General features: G+C 33.0%; 2 protein-coding genes across 3 annotated transcripts in view; one reads left to right on the top strand and one right to left on the bottom strand.

Moving 5' to 3' along the window:
* Nucleotides 1-39: 39 nt before the first annotated feature.
* LOC134249699 (uncharacterized) lies at nucleotides 40-10,149 on the top strand. Of its 2 annotated transcripts, none has more exons than XM_062732044.1 (9): nucleotides 40-93; nucleotides 1,680-1,821; nucleotides 2,242-2,315; nucleotides 3,621-3,779; nucleotides 4,054-4,269; nucleotides 5,299-5,586; nucleotides 6,573-7,172; nucleotides 7,297-7,479; nucleotides 7,601-10,149. In XM_062732044.1, the coding sequence occupies exons 4-9, from the start codon at nucleotides 3,650-3,652 to the stop codon at nucleotides 7,987-7,989; spliced, it is 1,806 nt and encodes a 601-aa protein (XP_062588028.1). In that variant the 5' UTR covers nucleotides 40-93; nucleotides 1,680-1,821; nucleotides 2,242-2,315; nucleotides 3,621-3,649; the 3' UTR covers nucleotides 7,990-10,149. The 2 variants fall into 2 exon arrangements, with proteins under 2 accessions (XP_062588028.1, XP_062588029.1); XM_062732045.1 differs by lacking the exon at nucleotides 40-93 and adding an exon at nucleotides 749-768.
* A 2,637-nt stretch (nucleotides 10,150-12,786) lies between these two features.
* The window catches only part of LOC134249704 (uncharacterized), a 38,189-nt gene continuing 23,033 nt past the window's right edge, over nucleotides 12,787-27,942 (bottom strand). Inside the window, exons 33-51 of the mRNA XM_062732051.1 lie at nucleotides 26,649-27,881; nucleotides 26,286-26,380; nucleotides 25,784-25,953; nucleotides 25,285-25,651; nucleotides 24,906-25,083; nucleotides 24,513-24,697; nucleotides 22,504-23,192; nucleotides 20,964-22,408; nucleotides 20,475-20,740; nucleotides 17,164-20,304; nucleotides 16,780-17,085; nucleotides 16,155-16,283; nucleotides 15,745-15,889; nucleotides 15,477-15,640; nucleotides 15,110-15,195; nucleotides 13,918-15,011; nucleotides 13,800-13,835; nucleotides 13,675-13,689; nucleotides 12,787-13,529 (exon numbers count right to left, since the gene is read on the bottom strand). Coding sequence (XP_062588035.1) covers nucleotides 13,088-13,529; nucleotides 13,675-13,689; nucleotides 13,800-13,835; nucleotides 13,918-15,011; nucleotides 15,110-15,195; nucleotides 15,477-15,640; nucleotides 15,745-15,889; nucleotides 16,155-16,283; nucleotides 16,780-17,085; nucleotides 17,164-20,304; nucleotides 20,475-20,740; nucleotides 20,964-22,408; nucleotides 22,504-23,192; nucleotides 24,513-24,697; nucleotides 24,906-25,083; nucleotides 25,285-25,651; nucleotides 25,784-25,953; nucleotides 26,286-26,380; nucleotides 26,649-27,881 — 10,186 coding nt within the window. The 3' untranslated portion in view covers nucleotides 12,787-13,087. The remainder of the gene's footprint in view (nucleotides 13,530-13,674; nucleotides 13,690-13,799; nucleotides 13,836-13,917; nucleotides 15,012-15,109; nucleotides 15,196-15,476; nucleotides 15,641-15,744; nucleotides 15,890-16,154; nucleotides 16,284-16,779; nucleotides 17,086-17,163; nucleotides 20,305-20,474; nucleotides 20,741-20,963; nucleotides 22,409-22,503; nucleotides 23,193-24,512; nucleotides 24,698-24,905; nucleotides 25,084-25,284; nucleotides 25,652-25,783; nucleotides 25,954-26,285; nucleotides 26,381-26,648; nucleotides 27,882-27,942) is intronic.

Below are 27,942 nucleotides of genomic sequence, written 5' to 3'. Positions count from 1 at the left end.
TTTATTGAACAGCCCACGTAATACGCGATTGCAACATAGATCTGATAAAGGATACACGATAGAGGACTTTCTTTCAAATATTCAATATCAAAGGTAATAAAACGAAGAAACTTGATCTTACATATAATGCGAGCATTGTATAATATTTTACAGTCATTGAAAAATACATCATCAAAAGTTATATATACCGAATATGCATATTGTACATTTTATAATAATACACGTTTATTGTCAATTACAGGGTATTTCTGGGGTGCCGTTTTAATATATTTTTTTAAAAAGTTTTGGTTTTTTGACGTTAATAAAGACAACAACTTAGGCTAGACTGAAACAAAAAGTGATACTGTAAAAGCACAAATATTCGTTGGGGATTCAATTTCCTTTATTTTGTTGTTAACAAAATTCAACGAAATTCAATCCCACACGAAATTTTATATGACTATATATTGAATAGGGTTAGTTTTAAAACAACGAAATTAAATGCACACGAAATTTATTTTGATGACAAAACAATGAAATTTTATGCCCACGAAAATTTGTGCTCCTACAGTATATAAGATATCAAAAAATCGATTTTCTGATATGCTAAATTCAAATTCTTGAAATCAAGAATTATTTTCTTTTAAGAAATCGACTTATTGATATCAAGAATTCCTTTTTCATATAAAAAATAACTAAAAAATATAGAAATGGCGCCTCATACTAGTGAAACATATTCTTTAGTAATCTAGTTTCGATTCTGTTCCTTGGAAATCAATTAAACTACAGGTGCGTCATAAAACATATTTAGAAAGCCCAGAAATTTTTATGTATGCTATTATGCAACATACGATTTGATAAAGGATACATGTATTTCATTGTAAATCTTTTTTTCAAATCTTTCTATTTTTTTTTTCTTTTGTTTTTTTTGTTACTAAGTTTGTCTATTTATTTTCATATCTATATATTGTGTGCTCATTTTGACCTTGTAGGGAGAGGGCTAAAATAGGCTTTGCCTGCTGCCCAATCCCATTCACTTTTGTGAATAAAATTTTGTATAAATTAAAAAAAAGGAATTTTTATTAAATACCACAGTTTTTTCTCTCGAAAATGTTTCAAATTTAATTTACCTCTACGATCAATTTGTTTAGTTTTACAACTGCTGTGTTTCTTAAAAAGTTTCTGCTTTTTTTACAGTAGCTGTTTACCACGTGACCAACATTTTAAAGTGATATATAAGCTGTCAATCAAAGTACTCAGATTTTCAGAGAGCCGGGCTCATTTTCAAAGTCAAGAATTATTTCTTACATGAATCACGTTTATATTCTGATGAAAAATTTATTTTAAAACTATCAATATAAAAAATAACTGACAAAAATATAAAATACCACGGTCCGATTTTGTCACAGAATTAATCACCGCAGCTGAATGTAAACAAACAGGCCAGTTTTCCCTCTCCTGCTTTACCTCGTATGTGTAATTAAACTACAGGTGCTCATAAAACGATTATCAAAAATCCTTACGCTAATGAATTTTTTTGACTACTGAAGTTTTCAAAGTCATTACTACTAATGTTTATTTTATACAGATAAAACTTCGTTTTATTTTTATTGCTTTATTTAGCGTTTGTATTATCTCAAAAGCTTGAGAGTCAATTATATTTTTGCACGTTTTAAAATGGTGTTTCTTACTATGCACAGTAGCTGTTTACCACGTGACCAACATTTTAATCAGGAAGGAATGGCTGTCCTAAAAATGAAACCAGCTTTTGCCAAGATCTCATAAACAAAACTTTTTACCGTCTGTTTTTCTTTTCTAATTGAATTGAAACACCACATTGAGGTATAGAATGTTATTTTCTTTCATTTCTCATATTTGACGGAATCAATGGTTACAATTAAATTGTGTTATTATAGTAACCGGACCTACTCGATCAGACTTGTAGACGAAAATCCATTTTATCTTATAAAAACTGATAAGTATCAAAGTACCACATTAAAAACTGTTTTGGAATAAGTTTTAAATGTAATCTTAACATGACTGCTTTATATTTTTTTTAATGCCCATGAGCGACATCGCTCATATGAGTCACCTTGACATATTGTTTAGAAAATGCGTCCTTGGGTACTCCTGGCCATGATTTGAACGCAATAGAATCAAAACTACCTGAGGATGCTTGTATTTTAATATCATTTAGTCATATCTTACTTTTCATGAGTAATCATTATGTTCTTTAAAAAGTTTTCTTTTGATTTTCTATAGTACCACGCAACCTGACCTGACATGGTTAACCTTTTATTGCCATATTCATGGGCACTGCTGCTCTTCAGAGGAAGGTTAGATTTATCCACTCTTTCCCAAGGAGCCTTGTTAAAAGAAACTAAATCCTGAACTTTATAAAAGTTTTCTTCCTTATTCACGTGCATTAATCCCCTTTTATAACCCAACCATGTTCATATAGGTACCAAGACTGTATAAAATTTGAGGTTGTAAGGCCTAGAGAGCCAAATCAAAACGCCTTATAACAGTCATGCTATTTTTCAGCAGAAAAAAAAAATGAAGATATTACCTATGAATTTGCAAAACTTCATTTCTCATTGTGACCTTGTCTCAGACATGGTAAGAAAAATCATTTCAATCTTACAATGTCAAAAAAAATTCACAAAAATTTCCTAATTTCTGGTCTAGTTGTTCTTTAGATAAAAAGAAAACATGAAATAAACCCCATTTAATTTTTTTTATTTTTGCATTTTTCTCGATGATTTCTCATTGAAACCGAAAGGGCTTATTACTCGTGCATCCAGGTCCTGTAAAAGGACCCTGTACCAAATGAATAATTACTTTTCCACAAAAGTCACGTAAATTTTTCCAAATGCCATGTAAGTTGCATTTCAGTGCTTTTTATATCTAAATAAAACTTAAATTTTGAGATTTTTATGATCGATAAAGATATGAATATGCCATCAAAGTTACTCTATATTCAACAGTTCAACTTAAGACATTAGTATTTCCAAGAGTTCTCAATTCTAAATTTAAAATTCCGAATATAAAGGGCACAAGACCCTGTATGCCATTTTTAAAAAGTGTCAATTAAGGACATTAGAGAAGATTGATCGTTTTATTATACCCCCCACTTGAAAAGCGGGAGGGTATATAGGAATCGTTAATTCATTCCGTCCGTCCGTCCGTCCGTCTGTTACGCTTTGGGGTACCCATCTCTTATCCGCAACTCCTCTCATACCACTGAATGAAATTTGGTGAAACTTTCACAGAATCTTTATTACATATTGCCATTGTGCACCTCCTATTTTACTTTTTGATCCGACACATATTTTGGGTTTCCCATAGCAAAACATGGACACTGCGATTTATACACATATGGGAGGCGGGGGGTATCATTTAGTGAGCCCTTTGCTCACAGTACCTCTAGTTTAAAAAAGACTTGAATCCACTTTGAGGGAAACTTTGTGACAAATTTGATTGACATCGACCGAATAGTTATGGAAAAGAATATGAACTTATGAAAAGTTAAAGACGGGAGAAATTTCGATAAAAACCTTACTTAATTTGCGTGTCAGTTCAAGCAATTAAGGATACAGATCGATAGCTTATATTTAAAAAATCTTTAATTTCTATTTCAGATTGCTTTCTATGTGATACAAGGAAAATAATGGAGGACACTTCAAATCCAGTTCCCAATCTTTCTCCAAGTTCTGATTATGCCTTAAATGCATTTCTTTTGGACATTGCAAATGAAATTACTGATGAAGAACTTGAAGATCTTAAATTTCTTGTATCAGGTTGAGTTTGTCTTGACATTGAGAAAAAAGGCTAAAAAAAGGGATCTTTAAAAATTATTTTCCAATATTTTATAACCAATGAAAGTTGTAGAATTGAGATAATGTAATGGATTATATACTAAAGAAGTATCATGCCATTCAACATCATGTAGATGGAGAAAAAGGCAAAAATACATTTTATTTTTTCTGTCTCATCGTCAGTAATTATTCTTTTACATCAATAATATTACTTTCCAATTCCAATTACAGATTCTTATTAATTATTTTGTTTCAGGCGACTACGGGATCTCCAAAAGGGCACTTGAAAAAATAACGAGACCAATTCATTTGTTTACAGCACTCCGAGAACGAGGTCTTTTAAATTCTAATAATCTGCTCACATTGCAGTCTATGTTATGGCATATCAAAAAAAGAAATCTTCTTCAAAGATATGTAGATTTTGCTGAAAATATTGGAGTTCCATATTTTGTGGTTCCAAATGACACCCCAGGCGAGTATATAGTTACGGTTTTGATTTCCGGGTACTAGTAATCGGTTTACATTACAGTATTGAAAGGTCTTGAATATTTTTAATGATTAATAATAATTTGGAGAAAAAACGCTACTGAACATTCGTATCTTTCAATATAGATTTTTGTCAATTTTTCCATACATAGGTAAAATTGTTTAAGAATCAAATTCATAAATGTTTTATTGAACATATATGCAACTTATAAAGCTAAATGCAAAGAGTGAAGCAAAACATCAAAGGTGTTTTGAGCATACACTATATATTATTGTTTCCCGCCGAACCCATATATATAAATCACACTTTTAAAATATCGACTAATGTACGCTGAGGAAAGGTAAAGAGAGTTGGTGGGAAAAAGATATCTGAAAGAATGGGAGAGACAATAGAGACGGAAAAGAAAAAGATAGGGGAGAAAAAGAGGGATGGCAAAAAGAGTTTGTTTCTTTGATGTTTCAATCCCGTCTAGAGAACTTTTCGCTCAGTGGAGACGCAACCACTTGCCAGTAGAGAGCTGCAAATTTTGATTTATGCTCTGCACTTAGGGCCATTGAGCAATAAGGCATCTTTTATTCGTGCCACATAGGAAAAAATTGAAAAAAAGAGACACAGACAGTATACATATATTACATTAAAAAGAGATTCTTATAAATCTTGATAGAAACGTATTGGAATAATAAATGAAAATTTCATTAGAATTATTTTGTATTAAAGATATCCTCTTTTATTAAAAGAATGTAAACAGGGTGGTCGAAAATATAAACAAAATACAGTACGTGTTATTGTCATACAATTCACAGAAAATTCCAAACTATCACGGGCGAATTTAGTTTTGAGAATAAAGGTATAAAGTCAAAAGGGAGTCTAAAGAAATATCATGTGCATTTAATGTTATTGTCGTCTTTTGTTGAAGTAGTAAAAATTAAAGTTTACTTGAAATTTTGACTTATTTTTAAAGATAGATGAAACATTTCCTTTAAATCAATATATATTCATGTAATGTTCTTGTAGAAAATGGATATACCTATGTGCATTTCCATATCAAGGGTAAAGGCCTTTGTCAGCTCAAGCGTACTCAACTAGAAGAACTGAGGATGAAGATAGCTGAAATCCTGCATGTTCCCCCAAAGTTCATCATTATCGCTGGAATTCAAGCTTCCAATAGTCTTGTTATTACATTTATGGTTCCGAGGGAATTCACATATCTCCTGAGGCACTGCAAAACTGAACATACACCCGTTTTCCATCTGCTTTCTGTTGATAAATGGATTATGGATGATATTACGGTCATTGTGGAAGGTACTGTTCATTTGTATTTTCTTCTGTTCTTTTCTTTATCAAAAGTTGTTGCTGCGGTTGAAAGGATTATAAATGTATATCCTTTCTGGGGTACCGTAGGTAACAAGTTCAATTTAAGCCTTGTCAGCCTGTAATTTTTAGATTAGACAATGAAAGACCAATTTGCCAATATAAAAAAGTGCACCTATGTTTTGTCAATTATCAAGCAAGTTTAGCAACAAGTGGCAGAAACATCTATAATTTTGGTGTCCCCACAATTTCAATAGGACAGATTGACTGTTATATTTAAACCCTCTTTTTTTTCTTCTGAATTATTGAATCTATCTGAAAAGTATACAGCATTAAAGATAACTTTTTTCTACATATAAATTCATATCTTAAATATGAGTTCTTCGGCGATTTATGTAAAAAGCACAGTTTTCACATACGCTGTTATTTTCATTTTCTTGGCAAAGATCATTTATAAACAGTTTTCCGCTCAGTGATGTGACCATGCTTACTTTAAAATTGAATTTGTGAAAACAATAGGGAAATCCATGAGGTTTTCCGTGTTTAGGACCTCTTTGACAGAGCTTTTTAACTGTTAAAAAATAAAACTTAAAGCCTCAACATTTATTATGATATACTGTATGTTGCATTACTTATTGAATGACCCTCGTAAACCAAGTAGAGATTTAAATTAAGATGTAAATAAGGCATTAATTATTGTTCGATATGTATGTATTGAAATATATGTACAGACTATTTTGAGATGATCGCTCAACTTTTAGGTGCATGTAGATAAAACATAAACATACTGTTGTCTGGGACATGCGGGTAATATTCTGAACTAAAGACTAGTTGCTCAGTTCAAGATTGCAGAAAAAATAAATGCCAAATCATAATTCAAATTCACGATAGAGCAAGTTAAGACATTGTTTTGAGGTGAGATCCTTATCTGCAATAAACCTATATGTGCGCTTGTAACAATTTTATTTGTTTCATAGGCAGTAAAATGGAAGAAGAGAAGCATACTTCAACTCAGATGGAAAGGGAAGCTCAAAAAGCTATACAAAGATACAAGCAAATACAAGAGGCGTTGGACACAAAAGAAGAAGAGTTTGAAAATTTTAAGTTAAATGTCTGGTTTGCAACCATTTTCTTTTATGAAAAAGCCTCTGTGGATCGATACAATCTGCATCTTCAAATGAAAGCGCTTTTGGAAAAAACTCATTACAGCTCTTTAGATTCTTTGCAAAAGACATCAGTTCTTACATACTTTCGATACATGTTGAAAGTCGTTCGAAGGAGGGGCTATGACGAAGATGTAATTTCTTCACTCCTGGAAGCACACTCCTTAGTATTTCAGTGGCAAAGAAGAGAAAAGAAAGACATTCTTATCAACGATCTCCAGTTAGAAATTCAAAGGCTTCAGCTTAAGCTTCGTGACCTTCAGGTTGATTTGACAGTGTTAAAATGGCAAAAGGATAAACTTGCATTTTACTTCGGTATCAAGGAAAAGCATAGAATATTGTCGGCTAGTGAAGAATTCTTCTTAACCGTCATTTGTGGGAGAATTCCAATTGCAAAAATAGGTGTAACCCCGGGTAAACATTTTTATCTAGTATGCAAATGAAAATTAATCATAGATATAAATAATATCAGTGAATCTGCCATAAACTATCTCCTGCTTGCGCACTTTTACAATTCCTAAAATTTTGATTTTTTCAGAATGTATGGAATATATTTTCCGTAATCTCGCTCATGACATAACAAAATCTAATATGAAGGCATTGATACGAGAATCAACACTCACTGGGAAGGAGTTGGAAGAGAGTAAACATTCAGCCTATGCGTTGTTGCAGAACACATTCAGACAAAAGAAAACACAACTTGGACAAAGCTTTGAATTCGGTACCACAAAATTTAATCTTCTCAGTCAAAATTCCAATTTATAAAAAAAATTAATCAAGGCTTCTTTAGTAAGTTGCATTTTGAAAACAAATTAAAACTTACTTTATTTTGTATATTGTAGGGCAATTTCTCAGAGAGTTTTTTAAACCTATCCAGAGATCTGGTCTCGAGCAGAAAGCATCTCATTACTTAGGGAGGTATCATTTTGAAGAGCTTTTAAAGCAATCCCAAATTAGTGAGAAGTCTGCAGAACCTCAGATTCAACCTGGAACACCTAAACGACAGAGATATCACTCTGAATCAACAGTTGGAAAGCGTGAGGAAAGTCTCCCGAATTCTCTGGAAGAGCGTTTGACAAAAATCGAGGGTATGCTAGAACGAATTGAAAAATCTTCCAGTGAGTTACATTTAAATCCACTTGAAAAATACGAGTCAATGTTAGAATCATCGGGGGTGAAGTCTAAATACAAAGGGCTGTTGATGCCTGATCTATTTCCACTTAATATTTGATACAAATTATGAATGCAGTGTTTATCAATATTTGTGGAAAAAAAACAATTTACATGTATAATGATCATGCTTGTCAGTTATATAGCTTGAGCTTAAAACTTGACTGCTGAACCTATGCACATTTCTTTTGTACAGTGAATTTTTTAGCAAAGAAAAATAAATTTCATTGTGTCTGTGACCCAGTGATTAAAAGGTATTCAAAACTGACTAAAGTATTGGAATCTCAAAGAATAAAGCATCTTTTCTCTAGAACATCAAACACTCAAATTGTTAGTTATAGCCTGATTGTACATGTACTCAGTAATTAACAGTAATCCATCAACCACGATTGTGAAATACATGGACAAGGATTCGGGGTTTTTAGTGAAAGGGTGAGAATCAATAGATTATCTAGTGAAAAATTGATATTATTTTTTATATTTTCCTATGTAATAAAATAAAGAAAAGCATAAATAAAATGAGCAAGGATGCCTCATCCAAAATTGTGAGATCCAGTAAATGGACCAATGCTTTTGGTGTTAAGGGATTTCTCTGTTGATCACATAGTGAAAGCATAAATTCTTTTAGAAGCCTTATACTCTTTCTATGGGTACTTAGCTGATAAATTACCAGATGTGAGTCCCTAGTTATGAAATGGTTCTTCTTCTAGAAAATTGGTCAGATTTAGAAATCACACAGGGCTCTATATGTAGTGTAATGTAAAGGGCAAGGGCTCTGAAGTCATGGTGAGGCTTTATTATGATAATTTGGGAAATATGGAAAATTTACATCTTTTAACAGACGCTGTTACCCCTTTTTAATCATCAATACTTAAAAATTGTTATAAATTAAGTTAGACGTAAAGAATAATAAGGTTTTTAATGGACAGATAGACTTGTAAATGATAAAAAAATTAAAATAAAAAAAAACAACATGTTAAATTTGTACATGACGAGTAATTCAAAAAGGAGGAGCTTTAATTGTTAGGAGGTTATGCTAAGTGTCATACGATAAAATGTGTTATTAAGTTTGGCAATTGTGTACATGTAAGAGTGTAGTAAAAAAATGGCGCGACTACCAGTAAACACATTTCAGAGTTGTGTTGCTAATTATTAGGCTATTTTGTTTTTTGATCGCCCTGCTCTTGTTTTTTTAAGCAACAAATATATCATATTTTTTGTTTTATCATACTAGTATGTATCTAATGAATTGTCTTTAGCTTGGATCTTTAAAATAGTTGAATTATACTCTGGTGACCGTTAAGGCCTATGGGCCTACTGTACTTTAAGGATTAATGCAATATTGGAGAGTAAAAATGAGGTGTAAACTTGTCAATGATTTAAAAATCATATATATTAGAGAAATGTGATGAAAAAAGATATGGAGAAAATAATCCGTAATGAAACTCGAGACACCGTCGAAATAATAAACTTGGAGGCCACAGCAACGAACCTCTTAAATATCAGAGTTGGGATCCGGTGCCATGGAGTAAGTATCTCCTGGCGATCGATAGCACCCCGAGTGCTTTCGATATAATCAGAAAAAAGAAAATCCGTAGAACGATTCCATGCATGTGTAAATAATAGTCTAACAATTAGTATTAAAAACGTCAGTCAGCATTTGACTTAATGATAGATTGTATTTGCTGACAAGGTCATTTTATCAACCATTAAACATATTGACATACTGTTGATATTCTCGTTCCATCAATTTGTTTATCAATAGATTGCCTAGTTTTGGAAATTGCTTGTACGTAGAACATGTTCTTGAGTGTCAATTAACTGTGAAACATTGTCGTATGCAAGTGAAAAGGGTATAATATGCTACTTAAGGAAGGGAAGTTGAGGTTAGAAAAATGGAAGTCTTCACGTTTATTATAAACTTTTGTATTTATGTTAAAAATAGCACAGCGTTATAGTAAAATATCCAAATATGAAAATTTATATATTTATATGTTATACTCTGTTTTATCTTTATTTTCTACTTCACTGGAATAAATTGAATTGACATATGAATAGAAATTACAATTGTTAATAGATCAGTTTAATTATTTTTTTCTCATAAAATGAAAAAAAGGACTTTGTTTTATTCTTTATTTATTTATTTATTCATTTTTGAGAGGAGTGTCATTTTGTTTCTCTGTAGTCTGTAACTTCTTCACTACATGTAAAAAAAAAACAAATAAAGGAAGCATGGATTAATTCAACAGGTAATATTATTTTTTAATAAAGTTTACTCCAGTCTGATTGCCCTTTGCCCCTTCTCAAATCATTGCTAGGGCAAGGGGACAAGGTTTTTCCGACTGGATTTACTTCAACAAAACAGTATTTGCCAATCAAACCTATAAAATATGTCGTAAAGTACACAAAAATGCAAATAATACAATGAAATTTACTGAAAAATATGTTAAAACAGTTCCCAAAGTCAGGTGTTTAAGTTTAAGTTTTGAAGAAGCGATAAGTGTTCCCCTAAAGACTGATATGAGGTCTTTTACCAAACTGTTATCGTGTATATGAACAAAGAAGAAGGTACGGTTTTAGCTTTATCGTGCCCTAAAAAATCAATGTTTTCAAAAAGTTTTGAAACTGGTTTAAATATTAGTTGAGTTTATGACTGTGATAGATCAGGAAAGAATATAGCACGAACAAGTACCATTCCTGAAATATGTTAATTTGATGCAATTTTCTATTCTAAACAGATAAAACCTCATAAAGACCCATTTCAAGGGTAATTACCCTTCAGATAACAGTGTCCAAAGCCGTCACCAACTTCAATTTAGGGATGTTTTGTGTAAAATTCAATTAAAAAAAGCACATTTCTTAACATTTTTTGGGGTTTTTCAGATGCATGTGGACAATATTATCAGAAAGAAAATTCCATTGAAAATTGGATTGTATTGAAACCATACCTTTTTCTTTCTAATCTATATTAGGCCATATGAGTAAAAAAATTGAACCTAGTCAGTATATTTTTTCTTCGTAGAGCAGATAATCACTGTTTCTTTAAAACCAAGTTTCTCGATTTTCTCGTCCTGAACGCCTTGGTGGCAAGCCTATATTGTTCCTCTCCCATAAAAGGAATGAACGGGTAGTCCCTTTAAGAAAGGATCTTCTTTAGCCTAGCCCGGAACCAATTTTAAGATCGGGATTCACCATCTGTCAAATTTAGAATAGGTGATTTTTCCAAGGTATATGGACGGGAAAAAAGCAATCAAAAAATCGTTGGAAAGAGCTCGGCTCACTTTACGTATAAAACGGCCCTTTAGATGTATCCATTTATTGACTAACACTTAATGTTCCATTTTAAACATCAAAATAAAGTGGATACTTAGTACTTTCATTTCGTATTAAAATTGTTCTCCTTAAACTTCAGGTCTTGGAACACAGGCTTTATGGAATTGCAATATTCTTGAATTTTAATGTAAACAGATATATCTGAGTACTTTCTGAGAAGAAAAATACTATGAGTGTACCCTCTGATCTAAAAAATAAAATATGTCTTGTAATCTTCCAAAACAGTTCTGTCATTTACTAGTTGCTTATTTTAGATCAGATGTTGCACTCTATGTAAAATATTGAAAAATAGCTTTAAAATTAGCTGTATTTGTAGACTTTTTTTAGAATATGAGAAAATTTGACTTATTTCGTGACGTCATAATGCATTGACTAGCCAGAAATTTACGGCATGTTTTATAGAGATGCAATCAAAAAGGTCTAAGTAATATTTAACGCACTGTAAACTGAAAGTAAATCGTTTCAGTTTTTCAGAAAATCATAGGGCCAAAAAAGGCCATAAGTGAACTCTGCTCTTTAAAAAGTTGATGGTACATGGTTTTCAACAATCCCGCTTTAAATGATTATGTTTCCACCAATTGTTGGTACTTTTTTGTAATCCATTTAGAGGAATTACTCCGTTTGTCCATAATGACTTACGAGGGTTTGATCAATCGGAAGGTGATGCTAAAATCTCCTTTGCACGTGATCAAACCTTTCGTGTTGTCAGTTTATATTTTTGCTCTGTTCACAATAAAATTGTTTTACTGGATTGACAAGATTGATCCCTGTTCGTTATCTTTACTTTGAGAATCAATAAATTTCTCAAAACTCCGTTTCATTAGTATCTAAATTTTCTAATTTGCTGAAAAAATTACAGAATTGAGAAGAATATTTGTTTTGTTATACCGGGACATAGTGTATCGTGTATACCCTATTACATTGAGGGCAAGGGGAAATCAAGATTTAAGGTCAGCTCATAATCAGAAATCATAATATTAAAGACGCAAACGTTGTTTTGTTAGTAATGAATCCTGACGTCTGATGACCATGACTTTAGCAAATTAAAAATGTCATCCCATAAACACCGGTTGAAAACTGCCATTCAGCTGAATATAAGGTCTACTGAAAAGTGGATATTTGGCAAGAAACTGCTGTTCAGTTACCGTTCCTGTCTTTTCATTTACTATTCTCTTTATTCATCCTGTAAAAACAATCTTTGTAAGAATTGTCTTTCATTAGCATTTCACTGTTTCATTGTTATATCCAAGTAATTCTTTATTTAAACAAATATGATCCAAACATCGTTTAAAGCGGACTTTGGTTGATTTATTTTAACGAGGAACTGGAGAAGTGAGGAAAAAAATGAAAAGTCGATAGGCAGACAATATTAGATTTATATATCAACACAGATATGATCATAATCCTTTGACTCGGGGATGGTCAAAATTTAAAATTGTCTTATAAATCATTTAACCGTTCATGATTTTCCTCGTCCAAATACAAAAACTTTAAAACGAAGTAAAATACACATATGATTGCATTAAAGTTTAATGTGTAAATAAGCAGATGATAAATATTAAAGCAAACAGAGAAAAGATAAAATATGTTTATAGATATGGTAAATTATATGGTACATAAAAACTAAAGATGACAATAAACCAGCTGTGTTTCTGTTGAAGGTTTTACATGTACAGTAAAACACAGTTATAGCGAACACGCTTGTAATGAATTGATATTAACAGCAAATAGATATCTTCATTCCATGTGTTATTATTATACATATTGTTTATAAGATATAACAAATTACTCTTTAAACGTCCCTGGCACTTAGTTATAAGCGTGTTTTACTGTACCTCTTTCATCTTATCCTCTAACGCTTCATAGGATTCAATAGATTCATCATCTGAAGGATGGATTCCATGGACTTCGAATGAGTGAGAAGGATTTTTGTGCACAACAATTGGATCTGAGTAAGGAATCCCATGCACTAACTTCTTTTCGAATTTTTGCTTTATCGTTGCAAACAATGGTTTCCCTTTGTCTTTACTTTCCATTTGTGTTTTCTTTGATAAATCATTGACAGTGTCTTTTCTAGAAAAACCTGTTTCGATGTGTTTAATGTAATCTTGGTCATTCCCACCAACCAATTGTGTGACTGCTGTAACATCCTCCGATCTTGTTGAAATTCCTCGCGGGGCCTCAACTACATCATGTAGTGGTAATTCAATTTTTTCATGGTGAGGTTGTAAATCAGTGGCGTTAGAAGGCAGAATTCTAAACCCAATCCTATAACAAGAGAACATGAGACTTGGAATTATTATAAAGTTTTGAAGAAACAAAAACAATAGCATTCTAATGAATAATCATAGCTTGTAACAGTTATGTAAACACTGAATAATTCTCCGTAAGGAAACTCATCACAAATACTCACAGAAGATTGTCATTGCTAAAAAGAGAAAGATAAAATTGTTGAATTTCTCTGTTGTAAATTTTAAAAAATACGAAAACGACTCTTGCGATTAGGTTTCTTGTATATTGAGGGAAAACACTACTTACGATTCATCAAATGTTTCGCCTCTGTCGTGTACGATTCTAAAATATTCGTATTTAATTATGAAAAAGGGAATAAAGATTTATTCAAATATTCCAACATACAGTCAAATTCAAGTATTACCTATACGTCTTTGCATTGCAGAAGAAGAATCGATACAAAATGGCAATTAATGTTATAATCACTAAGCCCACTACTATCAGACCAGCTATCGCCTCTTGTTTGAAGCTACATCTGTAACTGTTGATCTTATCTTCACAATTGAAGAAAACACCACAAGGTTGCTGCAGACATTCGTCAACTTCATTTTCACACCACACACCCATGTATCCTGGATAGCACGTGCATTTATAAGAATCAAATGATGCAGCTCTTGAAGTATCCTGACAAGATGGAGAAAATGTAAACTTGGGAGAACAAAAACCATGGACACAAGGAGACAAGAGAATAAAAATATGAGTCTCCAATCGCTCGGTGAAAAAGTTGTGACTATCAAACCCTAAGATGTAATAAAATAAGTCACCATGGAATGTTTTATTGGTAACCATATCGGCCGAGTATTCACTATGTGTTCTTATATTTTCAAATCTGAAAGTTTCATTTAAAATCCATTCATCATCAATGCGCGTAGTGGTTATGTGGACGTCCGCTGTATTATTCAAGCTAGAAATAAAAGAGAGAGTTTCCTTTTTGTCAACATCTGCAAAAACAAAGTTAAACAGATGATGAGATGTTGTGTTCCCTTCCAGAATGATGGCCAAACTTTTATTATTCATAACATTAAAAGAAGAGTCGTTATACAGATATCCGAACATCGGCATATCATTAACTTCATCTACTTCAATCAAAATAGTTTTATTCACAATTGTAGAATTTTCAGTATCGTCTTTCAAAGCTATTTTAACGCTGTCGTTTCCAAAAAAGTCTTCTTTTGGGTAATAACTCAATTTACCATCAGATGTTAGATTAACAAAACCAAAATCTGACATTTCACGAAGGTAAAATTGTACGGAATCCATTTCGTTATCATAGTAAGGTATCTGAAAATCAATGAGTGGTGTGTCCTCCAAAATCTGTATAGCATCTATGTCGACCTCTGGTGGTGAATTGTAGAAAGATTTGTTCATCACAGTTAATGTGTACTGGTACGGATTCGACATTTGAAATTTTGTAGATCTTCGTTTTCTTGATGACGTTTCGAAGGTTTCTTGGCAGATCTTTAATAATGGTCAGAAGTGATCAATATAAACTTGTAAACGATTTCTTTTTCTAAATCAACGTTGCATTTCAATTAAAAACTTGACTTAAATTTTACCTTTGTTTTATAAACATTTTCCCCAATGATAGGCGATTTGATGTCTCCACCACAGTTTCCCCCAACATGACGCCATATACCATACGCTAAAATATAATTGTGCGCTTCAAATATAAAAACATAATGCTTTTTTAAACCCTGACTTAAACCAAATCCGAATTTGAGTTAATTTACCCGCAAAAAAGAATTTTCCTTACTTATCATGTACAAGAAAATTTTATTTTCAAAGCCTAATAAATAATCCTTGATTTTTAAAAAACATATCTTTGACATCAAAAGCATGTTTCAATGTTCAAACATTAAAAAATGTTAGCAATGATAGAAAAAACGTTTTATTTAGCTGCATATCAGATGAGATTTTGCTTACTTTTTGTATCAGAGTTAAATGTGAAGCTATCCCAAAGAAGAAGTGCGGGTACTGTTAAATTATCAAAATCTGTCATGTTAATTTTAAACTCAACATCAATAAATTCCACTTCCATTGTCTGCGTTGGTGCTATGAAAAAATTGACTCCAAGAGGTTTCACAATTCTGTAAACAAAAACAAAAAAAGTGATGAAATATTATTCATATAATTATTTAATCAACAACAGTCATGTTTTTAAACATATGTTTTAAATATTGAGATACTTTACCTATTACGGATATCTCGTGTTGATGCCCAATTCGTGGTACTCGGATTTGTCAAGTAACTATGAAAATCAGAGGCTGATGCCGACCCATAGTCTGCCATTAAATCAGATTCAGCTAGAGAACCGATGGAAAGGCCGCTGATTTTACCTAAAACATAATTCGTTTATTTAAAAAAAAAGACACATTATAGACAATTTAAATTGAAAAATATCTAAGAGAATTTATATTTTTACAAAAAACGGGAAATTATATAGTTTTTGAAAAAAAAACAATCCGACTAAATTCAGCTGTTACTATTTGTCATCATAAACGCAGGGGTTAAAACAAATGGTTCTTAATTTACTAATATATAATAACCTTATTATGATGTTATTAGTACCGTTGTTTTTGATGTCCTATATGAATTACAAACCTTTAATATCTATTACAACTTGCTCATTCCTGTCACCTTCTGAAACTTCCTTGAATTTAGAACTGGATACCAAAGCAATGGTTGTTTTGTTCTCGCTTTCTCCATTCAAAATCAAGTCTCTGTCTTTTCCTTAAAAATATTCTTTATCGAAATTTTCCCAAATGGGGTTAATAGAATTAATTAAAAGCTAATATATAACAAAGGCTTTAATCTGGAAAAATGATGCATTCTAAATCAGTTGGAAACTTGAATTGTTTTCAAGCTGAGATAAAATAAGATCTTAATGAAATGCAGGAATAACAAGTATTCTAATGAAATGCAGGAATAACAAGTATTCTAATGAAATGCAGGAATAACAAGTATTCTGATTACAGTGAAACCTGCATAATCCGACTTGCACTGGGAGACAAATTTTGTGTCGGAATAGACAGGGTGTCGGATTGCACAGTATAAAAAATTAAAAAATAGTAAAATGGCACTGAAATTTAACAAACCTTTAATATTAATTACAACTTGCTCATTCTGGTCAACTGATGAAACTTCCTTGAATTTAGAATTGGACGTCGGACTTCACAGTGTGTCGGATAATTCAGGTGTCGGATTAGACAGTTTTCACTGTACTTACGTTCAAAGCACAGTTTTTGAGATGAAATTGTCGTCTCTAAGTTAGAATATCCAAAAGCAACCAGGGAAAGAAATACGCATCGTCCAGGTTCCATTTGGAAACGGAAGTTATTTTCCACATTGTCAACCTCTGATCCGGTCATATTTCCCCAGGTCTCCGGAGCAAAAGCGGCTAAAGATTTTCCCGTTTTTTCGCCGTTTAACCACAGTTCGCCACCTATTATTTCCGCTGTTCCTTCATTTGTGACGCCTATTACAGATGAGGGAATTATATCCGTTCCATCTTTAGATGTCCCCATTTTCCATTCTACGGAATAAAAGAATATACATCAGTTAAATGTCAATGATAAGGTAACAAAATTTTTATCAATATAAAAATACTTACTGTAATACTTGGTGTCGTTTTTCTTGTTTTTCCACTTAACTCCAAATCGGTCTAGAGAGTCCATGAAAGCTGTTCCCGTTTCTTCATCTATCATAGCCGAGTTCATCATATTTGAATCTACATCGGAAACATCAGGAGGAGTTAGCATAGTTGATATGCTGCAGCTATACACCGTTGCAAGTCCAGCACCATTAATGACTATTAGATTAACAAAGTAAGTCTTTTTGTTTTCAAAAAAGATGTCATCATCCAAGTCCAATCGTATTTTAGAAACAGTTCCTATATCTTTTTGTGGGATCATGTTTTCGTCTTCTTTGTTGCCTTTGTCAGAAGTTTCTGTTCCCACTTTGACAAAATATTTCTTAATTCCACTGATATTATCTTCACATAACCAATAGGCACCAACGCTCTTATTAGAACCCAGTTTATCTGTTGGTGTATTCATCCCAGTAACGACAGGATCTAAACATCGTATATATTCACAAACTGGTGGTGTAATGTCAATAATAACTGGATTTGTAATGGTTGAAACTGGTTGTCCAGCAAAATTAACCATTTTTACATTAACGTAATATTCAGTCATGTTGACAATCTCTGTTTCAACACTTGTATTTAATCCATCATTAGATAATACTGTAAACTTCAAATCTAGATCAACTAAAGTGAGAGGAATTTTTTCGAATTCTGGCAAACTCCCATCTTCGGAAGAACAATTTGCATCACAACTAAAATTGCAGCTATACAAGCAAGGTGTACACAACCTTTTAAACAATTCCAATTCTTTAATATTTCCTGGTCTCTCTACATTGTCCGAAATTCCTACCCATATTTCAGCGATTCCACTTTCACCATCATAAAAACCTTTTCCATATATGCAATCTAAAGTTTCATTGGTAGGAATTTTTATTTTTGTTAGTACAGCTTGGGATCGAAATGGATGTATTGGATCAATTATTGGTTCTTCGTAGTTGTCAAAATTCCAGGTGTGTACGAATATGTTAAGGTCAGTTGAATCAAATGATAATCCATAAATATTGGCCTTTAGATCTCCGTCCACTGCAAATTCCAAATCCCATACTCTTTTGTCGTCTGAATTTCTCTGCTTAGTTTGAATGCTATATTCATGCTGATTTTCAAATGGGTCTTTCTGTATTTGAACCCACCTATGAAATTCCTCATAATCATCTTTTGCCCAGAACAAGCAATCCCAAACATCGCTTTCTTCTTGCTGATCTCCTAGTATTTCAAATCCAAATCCGCTGGGAAGATATTTTTTATCGCTTTTGTTTGTCAATCCAGTTTTATTGACCAAGTAAGAGGAAGAAGAATTCTGTATTTCTGGTATCCAGTTTTCTGTTTTGTTAGTGGGATATGAAATATTCTTGCTGCTTGATTTGCCTGAGGTATTGAAATTAACTTTGCTAAAGTCAGTTGGCAGCAGACGTGTAAATTCTAGAGGAAAATATGGAATGTTGCTTGAAATTGATACGATAAAAGATGTCGAAATGTTCCGTCCTTTTGCTGTCGATAGGAAAGTTGAGTAAACTCCATTCTGTAATCGTCCTATTGCTCTTGAAATTCCACTTTTCAATACTGTTGTAAGTGGAATATCATATCCTATTTTTAAAACCCAACGATCGTTATATTTCAATACATTTCCTGTTGAAAAATCTCCTGCGAGCGAGTCCCAAACAGTGCTTTCATCAGGTGGGAATATGGTCTTTGTATTATCACATTCGTATGCATCTTCTGTTCTTGCAATTGCTGTCCAAGCCGTAATCTTTGATGTGGAAGATTGATACAATGCCTTTTGTCCCCAGCCATCTCCAACAATGGCTGATCCCACAAGTGGTGAACCGGTATCTAAAAGCATTACTGGGGTTTCCAAATAGGACTCAAGACCAGCATTGTTACTTGATGTTATGGTAATATAATAATATCTCTTCGATTCTAACCCTAAACGTGTCATTGTAACTTTCGCATCATTTATTGCCTGTATTTCTTCTACAATATAAGTGGATGAGGTCTTTGAAGCCGGGCAATCCGAATATGCATATAAACGGAAAGTAACAACATTAATTCCACTCTCTGGGTCGATCAAATTGAGTAGTTTGATGTCTATTTCATTGGAATCGGTAACAAAAAACTTATCTCGTCCTGTCACATTCCATCTATTCACCATGATGGTCACATTACTTTGATTTGGTGGAGTAGTATCAACAAGAATGGGCCTACTTTTCGTGGAAGAACACTTTCCTACTTCATCACTAGCGATGACAGTAACATAATAAGACTTCCCATGATTCAGCGTGAGATTTTTGAGAGTTTGAATAGTGTCAAGGCCAATTAACTTGGGTGGGACTATGTCAAACTGAGAGGAAAAGTTCTGCAAGTCAGAACATGGGAATGTGATGTTATTATTGACAACTAAATCTGTAGATGCAGCAATGTAATATTCTTTAATTCCTATGTCTGAGCTAAATTCACTCCATGAAACGGATATTTCGCTGGTACTTGATTGCACGTCTTCTGATTCTATCACTCCTGGTAATATTCCTGGGTTGAATCCAACTCGAACACCATTGGAATAGCTTTCTGCAAAAGCTCCTGTTATACTGTATCCCCTTACAGTTATGTAATACCGCACTGTTTTGGGCGTCAGGTCTAAACCGGAAAATGTGTAACTTTTATTAAGGCCAACATTGATATAATAATGAATATTAGTTCGAGTGATATGATTTCGTGTGTCATCGCCAATGGATACTTCATAATAATCCATTTTCTGTGTAGGGTCCCCAGAAGCCTCATCACCGAAATCATTCCAGTTTGCTGAAAGCTCTGTAATTGATTCCTGATAATCGATATCCTCGACATCAAGTCCATCTCTTACGATTCCTGAAACTGGTGGCTGGATTCTAACTGTAATGCCATCCGAAATTCCAACTTTCGTGCGATTAAGAGCATCCGTTATTTTAACCTTAACATAGTAAATGTAATTATTCTTCAAACTTAGGTGATCATTGTAGAAAACAAACCCATTACCAGGAACATCAGTGTAATTTTGGATGATTGTTCCTGTTAAGTCTTCTACTGACCATCGAGCTTCTCTAATTGGGCAATTATCAGAGTACCGATAAGACCCTAGTAAAACGAAATCAAAACATCGACTTTTAAAATGAGAACCAAAGTATTGGAGGTATAAATGAAACAAAAATTGAATTACAATGTATAAAGTTAAAAACCTGAAATAAGATAATATATACTTGAAAAATCAAGAAATTGAATTCTAATGAAAACTTTTGTTTTCTCACCTTGAATTAAATTTAAATCAATCTGAAAATCCCAATCTTTTTCTCCTTTTCCATCAAAAACCTCAATTGTAGGATCTGGACTTACAACTATAGGCTCTGATGTGACGATACTGTGAAGGCCTACTTTGTTGTACGCTCTTACTGTCGCATATATCTTTGTTCCGGAAGGGACAAAGATATTATCTACTGTCATATACGTATCTTCCATTTCCTGGTATGATTCTATATTGTCTGTTGCCGGTTCACTTCCTAAACAAATTTCAGCTCTGTAATAAAAAGAATAAGGAGAATTAGGTACTTTCCCGCTTTGCAAACTCTTTTCCGCTTGGCAAACTGGATAATTCAAGACTGTATACAAAATTAAAATATGCTATACCACCAGTACTCTTAGTAAATTGTATAATTACAACGTTATGCTGATAACAGTTATTTTTATTGTATGTGTGTTATAAAAATAAGTCCAAGTCATTCAAATCTACTGAGAAATACCTATCTATTCCAGATTCTTCGTCTTCCAGATCCAACACATTGACATCAACATAAGACCATGGTAGTTGACAAATCTGCCGTGTTAGATTTCTATCGGGATTTGTCCAAGTGACGAATTCAACATGCTTAATTACCGGTGGTGTTAAGTCTATTTCAATTTTGAAAATGTTAGTTGTAGAATGATCAATCACGTTGGTGACTGTAAGGCTGACGTAAATATTACTAAGGCTGCTTAGTTTTGAATGATTCTTCACATCCGCTGTCCAGTAATTTAGATAAGTTGGAAGTGTAGCACTTTGAACGACATCATCCATAAATTCTTGAGATCCAACGCAGATAGAAATTTGTTTCATCTTACTTTCCATTTCTATGACAACCCATGAACATTTAACAGCTGACTGTTTTATGGATATTATAGTTGTACAACTGAAATTATGAATTATTGGTGGGGAAATATCTGCTACGATTGGCACAGAAGTTGAAGACGTTATAAAGCCAACAGAATCTTCTGTATATACGTTCAAATAATAGGTCTTTCCAGCTTTTGGCGAAAATTTGCTTGAAATTTTCGACTCTGAAGAAACAGATAATAAAAGGATATCATTCATCATTGGCATCGAACCGATTGAGTAATTTTCAAATTTTAACTCTGTCTGATCAGTAACATTCCATTTGTATTCAAAAGAATCAATATAAGACTGAAAGATGTTCCGAGAATCAGAGTCGTAAATGACACCTTCATCGTTCTTTGGTGCAATGTTTGAAATCTTCGGAGGGCTTAGATCGACAGTCATTCCATCGGAAGTTGAAACAATATACATTTCGTGACAATTATGCCCCGTCTTTGCTTTAACTGTTGCATAATATGCTTGATTTTCTTGCAGTCGCACGTGTGTCTGTGCTTTTCCATGGGTGTCATTGTGAACGATGCCGTATTCTGTAAATCCATTTATGTCAGAAAAGAACGGTTTTGATCCGATTGCCCATTCATATTTAACAATATTACATGCTTCACTTTCAAACCCATGGAAATGCATTGCAATACTAAATCTGTCATTAGTGTAATCGTCATCAATGAAAGGCTTTCGACCATCAGAAATAATCCCCGGTACATTTTCTCTTAAGATCATTATTGGTTTAGAAAATTGTGGTGAGGATAGTATACCAGCGCCATTTTCTGCCTTAGCAGCAACGTAATATATCTCTCCAGTTTCGGAAAATGCTGAAAGAGTTACTTTGATATCTGCAGACACCTCTTTAGCCATGTCAATATAACCATGGGTCACACTCGTGTCATCTTGACTTGTTCCTATCGCAACATAGAATTTATCGATATGACTCTCTGGGTCATCACCAATCCAACTCACTCTAATCGATTGTGAATTTGGATGCTGGATATATCCATTTTCGATCACTTCTTCCTCCTCCAGTAATCCTATGTGAACCTGAGGGAAATATTAACAGAATAGTACTCAGTACAAAGTGTAACATAGTGCACATTTTAATATTATATATTAGATACTAGCCGTTGATTTCTTACCTTAGATATTACAGGAGGCGTTGGGTCTATAATTACTCCATCTGATTCGTGAGATGTAGAGAGTTCAGCTTTATTAACAGCTGTCACATGAACTGAGTATTTGGCACCTGCGACAAGATTTTGTTCATCGAAATCTACAGCAACAGGTCCTGAATTTGCACTCGGGAAAATAGTTAGAAACATTCCCATCTTTGGCCAAAAGCGTCTTTTTGTTCCATGGAAATATTCAAATACGGCATAACGGTACTCTTTAATTCCTGACTCGGTGTCTTCAAATTCCCATCTTAACTTCAGGAGATTATCGTCAGCTTGATATCTTTCCCCATTTTCGTTGTCTTGAATAGATATAAGATAGGGAGGTGTGTGATCAACAATATATCCATTTGTCCTAACGTCAGAGGAAAGACCTGCTTTATTAATGCTTTCAACTTTGAAATAAACTTTATCATTATGTTTCATGCTGACTGAGTGATCTATAAAAGATGTTTCTATTGTAGAATCAAATTTCTTAATTTTTGCATCGTTTATGAACACCGACACATAGTATTTTTCTATTCCGGACTCTGGATCAGTAAAATTTTCCCATGTGACACTTTTAGTGGCTGTCTCTGAGGAAAATGACGTATCTTTCAACAAACTGGGGCCGTCTACTGCAAATCCAGGGAGGGGTGGTGTTTTGTCTACCAGCACTAAGTTTAAGTAAAAGAAATATGCAATGAAAAAATTTAATAATTACGTGCAAAAAGAAAATATTGTTATAAATAAAAAAATTGAAAACTTAATAGAAGGGAGTTATTTTTAGTTTTTGATATACACGATAGTATAATACAAGTATTATAATACATTAAATACTTCTTGTACACACGCTAATACAATCTTATAAGATTGTAAATAAACTAGTATTTGTTTTCTCCTGGGGAAAATAATAAATATATAATAGCAGCTTTTTTTTGTGTGGTAAATTACAGGATATATTCCACAATGTCATTCCCAAAAACATTTTTCGTATCATACCAGGCTTTATTTCCCTGATATAAATTGACTGTGACATTTGATTGGTTGAAAGTGAAAGGTGAGTTAATTGTATTAGGAAATAAGCATTGCTGTGTCTGTAAACAGAAAGCTTGTAATTTGATCACACTGTTGTATTATAATACAAATCGTTAATATGTATTTTTGATAGTTGCCCTGAAACATCTACTAGCGTTCAATTTTTTTCGCCGTTGTAAACAGAAACTTGTCATCTGATCGACTGTTCAACGTTAATATTTATTTATCTATTTATTTTTATTGGCTTTCACAAGTATACAAAGCAAACTATATATATTTAAGCAAAACATATAAACACATATGATATACATGTACACAATGAATTTCTTTATAATTTCGTTCTTTTACAACAGTACAAAGTTTACTAGTAACCATGAAAGTTGTTTTATCACTGATATGCATTTAAATATTGACATAAATTGTAAATCCTTACAATTACATTTCATCATAAAAATAGATGATTTTTTATCAAAGTACATCACAGATTTGTTGCCAGTGCATTTCATATTCCATATATCTAATTGTAATAACAAAACCTTATAAAAATTCTCAAATCCTCTTTATTAGAACTTAATTTATGAGTTAATGACAACTACTAGATAAAATGTGCCTTTCTTCACACAGCATTTAAAATTTGAACAAAAGCAAAACAAAACTCTTGGTAAGATCATTAATATGATAAAAATTGAACACTTTAAATAACAGACGCTTTAAATGTTGTTTCCGATGACAAATTATTTTTTCTTAATTATAAATTATTTTAGATCGTATATTTTCAGAAAATTTGTTTTACTATTCACTAATATAATTTCAATATCCCTATAATTTCTCTTATACGCAGTATATCTTTCAGATACGATGTATATTTTTAACATTTTCTTTCAATTTCAAATTTTAGCATTACTGCATTGTTAAAAAATATAAATAAACGATTTTCTATTCATAAAAAATCCCTTTACCTCCATCGGAAGTGCTATTCGAGTCTTTAGAATTCAAGGCTGCGTTGAAGACAATGACCGTAGAATAGTACCGTGTGTTATGTTGAAGGACTACTTCAGAACAAGAATGTCTTGTATTATGTGATATATTATGAAAAGTCACTACATTGTCTTTCCCCGGGAAAGTTCCAACACCCCAACGAAAACTGTGAAAATTAACAAGTTGCTAACTGGTGTAAAATTGACGCAAAATTGATAAATATACTTTAAATATATAGTTTCTTTTTTAAAGCATTGATAATGCATATTCTTTAACAAAGATAATGTATCTTTTCTACATTTAATTCAGTTGATTTGTTTGAAATTACCAATTCCATGTTACTAAGCAAATAACGTGTGCATAAATCAACTTACTGATCAATGCCTGATTCTGGATCAAAAAATCCTTTCCACTGGGCACATATCTCTTTGTAAGTGGATTGATAAGTCAAGTCATAATGTATAACATGACCATCAAGCACTTGACCAGCTACAGGAGGCGATCTGTCGATCAAAATTGGCTCAGGACCACTCTCAGCTTTAAATAATCCAACTAGAAAATAAAATTAAAAAGAAATGTATTGCAAGCCCATAATTGGTAAAAAAAAAATCAAGGCAACATTCAGAAGATTTAAATGCTTTTTATGTGTACAAAATGTACATTTGATACGAACAAACTTCAATAAATATTAAGATATATGATATTGACGGAAAAGAAAGGTGTTTAAAAAAAAAAAAAAAAAAAGCAAAGCACCTCCGTTATCAACTCGCACTCTAGGCCATGCTGGAACACCCTCTTCTAAGTCAAGTTCTTCTATGACGATGTAGGGAGCATCTTCCCCGCTCATTGGCTCGTGATATGAATATTTTCTGACAAGAACGTCATATTTTGTTTTTCCAAGTCCGAAATCTACACTCCGCAAAAATGACTCGTTGTCGCCTGCCTTATAGTATATACCAAGTAAGTCGAAGTGTTCATCGAAATAGATTTCACCAACACTATTGAAGAAAGGTGGCGTTGTATCCACTGTTAACGGGGTAGTGTGACAAACTGTTGTCACCAGAGAACCACCAAATACCACATTATTGAGACATTGAACCGTCATGAAGTATTTTCCATCCTAAAATATAAAAGAAAAAACATTCATGAAAGTAGGAATACAAATTTTCGAAGACTGAAAAATTGATTATATCTGTAAGATACAGGTTTTTAAAGTAGTTTATTTTATTAATTTTCAATCATGAATCCATACTTGTAAAAACATGTTTTTCTCGTATCCACTGTGTGTCCAGTGCTTTGAACTGTGAAGAAATCCGTGTGGATCTCTAAAATTGACCACGTCTTCATAACAAACTGCCCTCCCAGCCGCCCAAGTATATTGGTAAATTCCACTTTCATCATCATGGAAGCCATCGAAATTGACTACAACATACACATTCAGGACATTATAAAATAGGCTTTTTTCTCCTAGCAGAGATAATTGTATTCCTGATACATGCATGCTTTCTGGAACGCCGTTACTGCTGCCAATGACGATTTAGATTATGGGATATTTGTTATCACTTTGGAAATTGTGTGATACTTTGTCTCCAATGAATACATCTTTCAGTTTTTTAAGCCATTGTTCATGAAAGGCAATATGTGCTAAGCCATAAAACAATTTTCCACTCCTTATTGATATTGATTGTAAAGTCACTTAGACTCTATTTTAACATTACAATACTGTACATGTACAAATTCAACATAAAAAATACCTGATATATAGTGATTGGATCTTGTGTACATTTTATCCTTTAGAGGTGTGTGCCCATTAAATATTGTCGTGGCTCCTTTCCCGTCAATAATATGTCTAAAATACACAAATAATGCTGCTTGAAAAAAGGAAAAATGGTTTTTATGTACGTTTTCAAAAAAGACTTGTTTGATAGATTGTCGAAATGTCTCTTTCATTTCAATTTTTATATATACATAAGTGTTTAAATAATATCATTTCCTATCATGATCACCATTGTAAAATAAGTCAGTATTCTCCCTATTATTTATTTGTTCAGAATCTTCAAAATAAATTTTCAGACATATTTTTACTGATGTATTGCCTATCATATTTTATAAATTACCGGTGGTTTTTCTTCCACGTTACTTCAACACAACGCTGCGCAACCGAAGCATTGCAGCCATCTGCTGAAAATGTCTCTTGGTAATGCGTTCCCAGGGACCCAGTGCTCGGTGGAGAAAAATCAACCATTGTTCCGTATGATTGGAGAAATCCAACATATCCAAGAACATTAGTTATCCTTGCATTGAAAAAATACATCATGCCGTGTTCCAAAGAAATATTATTATATCTCTCATAAGAATTGTACCCAACACCGAGTCTTTCATAATTAGCATATGCACCACTCATTCTTAACATTGCATTTGGGCTCTCTACAGCATTTTGCAGCTCACAGGATTCTGTGGCAAAATTGTAGTCAAATGAAACGCACTGCTGTCCTGATTTAATACATTGAGTCGCACAGTCTTCAGGAGTATGGGCACTGTTCACAGAAAATGGTATACTTGTTAGTTTGCCATTTTTGGGAACACTGAAATGCTTCAAGTTGCCTGTAATTCCTGTTCGCAGTGTTGTAGATCCAAGTGTGAGATCTTTCCAAGGCACAACCTCGCTTCCGTACTTACCGGAGCTATAACCCAATGCATGGCTATGAATCTGCTTTAAATCAGAATCATCAAATACAGAAATTGTAGCAGTCAAAACATTTGGATGTGAGCTAAAGAGATACGAGGGATCAACACGGCCATCTGGTAAGGTGTTGTCGTATGTGTGGAGCATGCAGTACACTCTGGCATCAGTGCCTTGGGTGTTTACAGCTTTTACAGTCCAGTATAAAGGTACTCCATTAGGCAAGTCATTTGTCGCAACTAGCACTGAAAAGCCTCCCATTTCTGTAAAATCTACAACATTGGTTCCGCCTTGTTGTAATCCAATAGCATAAAATATCTTCAACTTGCTCTTGTCATCGTCTGCAGCAATTTGTAATTCATATGCAGTGTCATTATGATTTCGCCCTGAAATTTGCTTGATGATGCATTTGTCTGTAGTTTCTCTTTTTCTTCGACTGGTTAAACCAGGTGATACAAACTCAGGCGGAGATGTGTCTTTTTCGTCCTTTATATTTGTGAAAATATTGGCTGATATAGGTTGTACGGCAAATGTCCACATTGTTCCACGAAAAATTGTTAGGGTAACATTGTAACATTTTCCTGCTAAATTGCAGACTTTAAAATCTAGCATGCAGTATGCATCCAGTTTAAGACGTAATGGTGCAAGTGTCAAATCCAAGCTTCCTCTAAAAACAAAACGTTTTTATAGATATGTCAGTTAATATCAGGAATCAGTATATATCTTAC

This window comes from Saccostrea cucullata, unplaced genomic scaffold (genome assembly GCF_032062105.1).
Source record: "Saccostrea cucullata isolate Sc308-1 unplaced genomic scaffold, CSIRO_AGI_Scuc_v1 ctg305, whole genome shotgun sequence".
NCBI classification, from domain to species: Eukaryota; Metazoa; Mollusca; class Bivalvia; order Ostreida; family Ostreidae; genus Saccostrea; species Saccostrea cuccullata.
The sequence above is the reverse complement of the archived record's forward strand: the minus strand, read 5'-3'. Positions and strand labels throughout refer to the sequence as shown.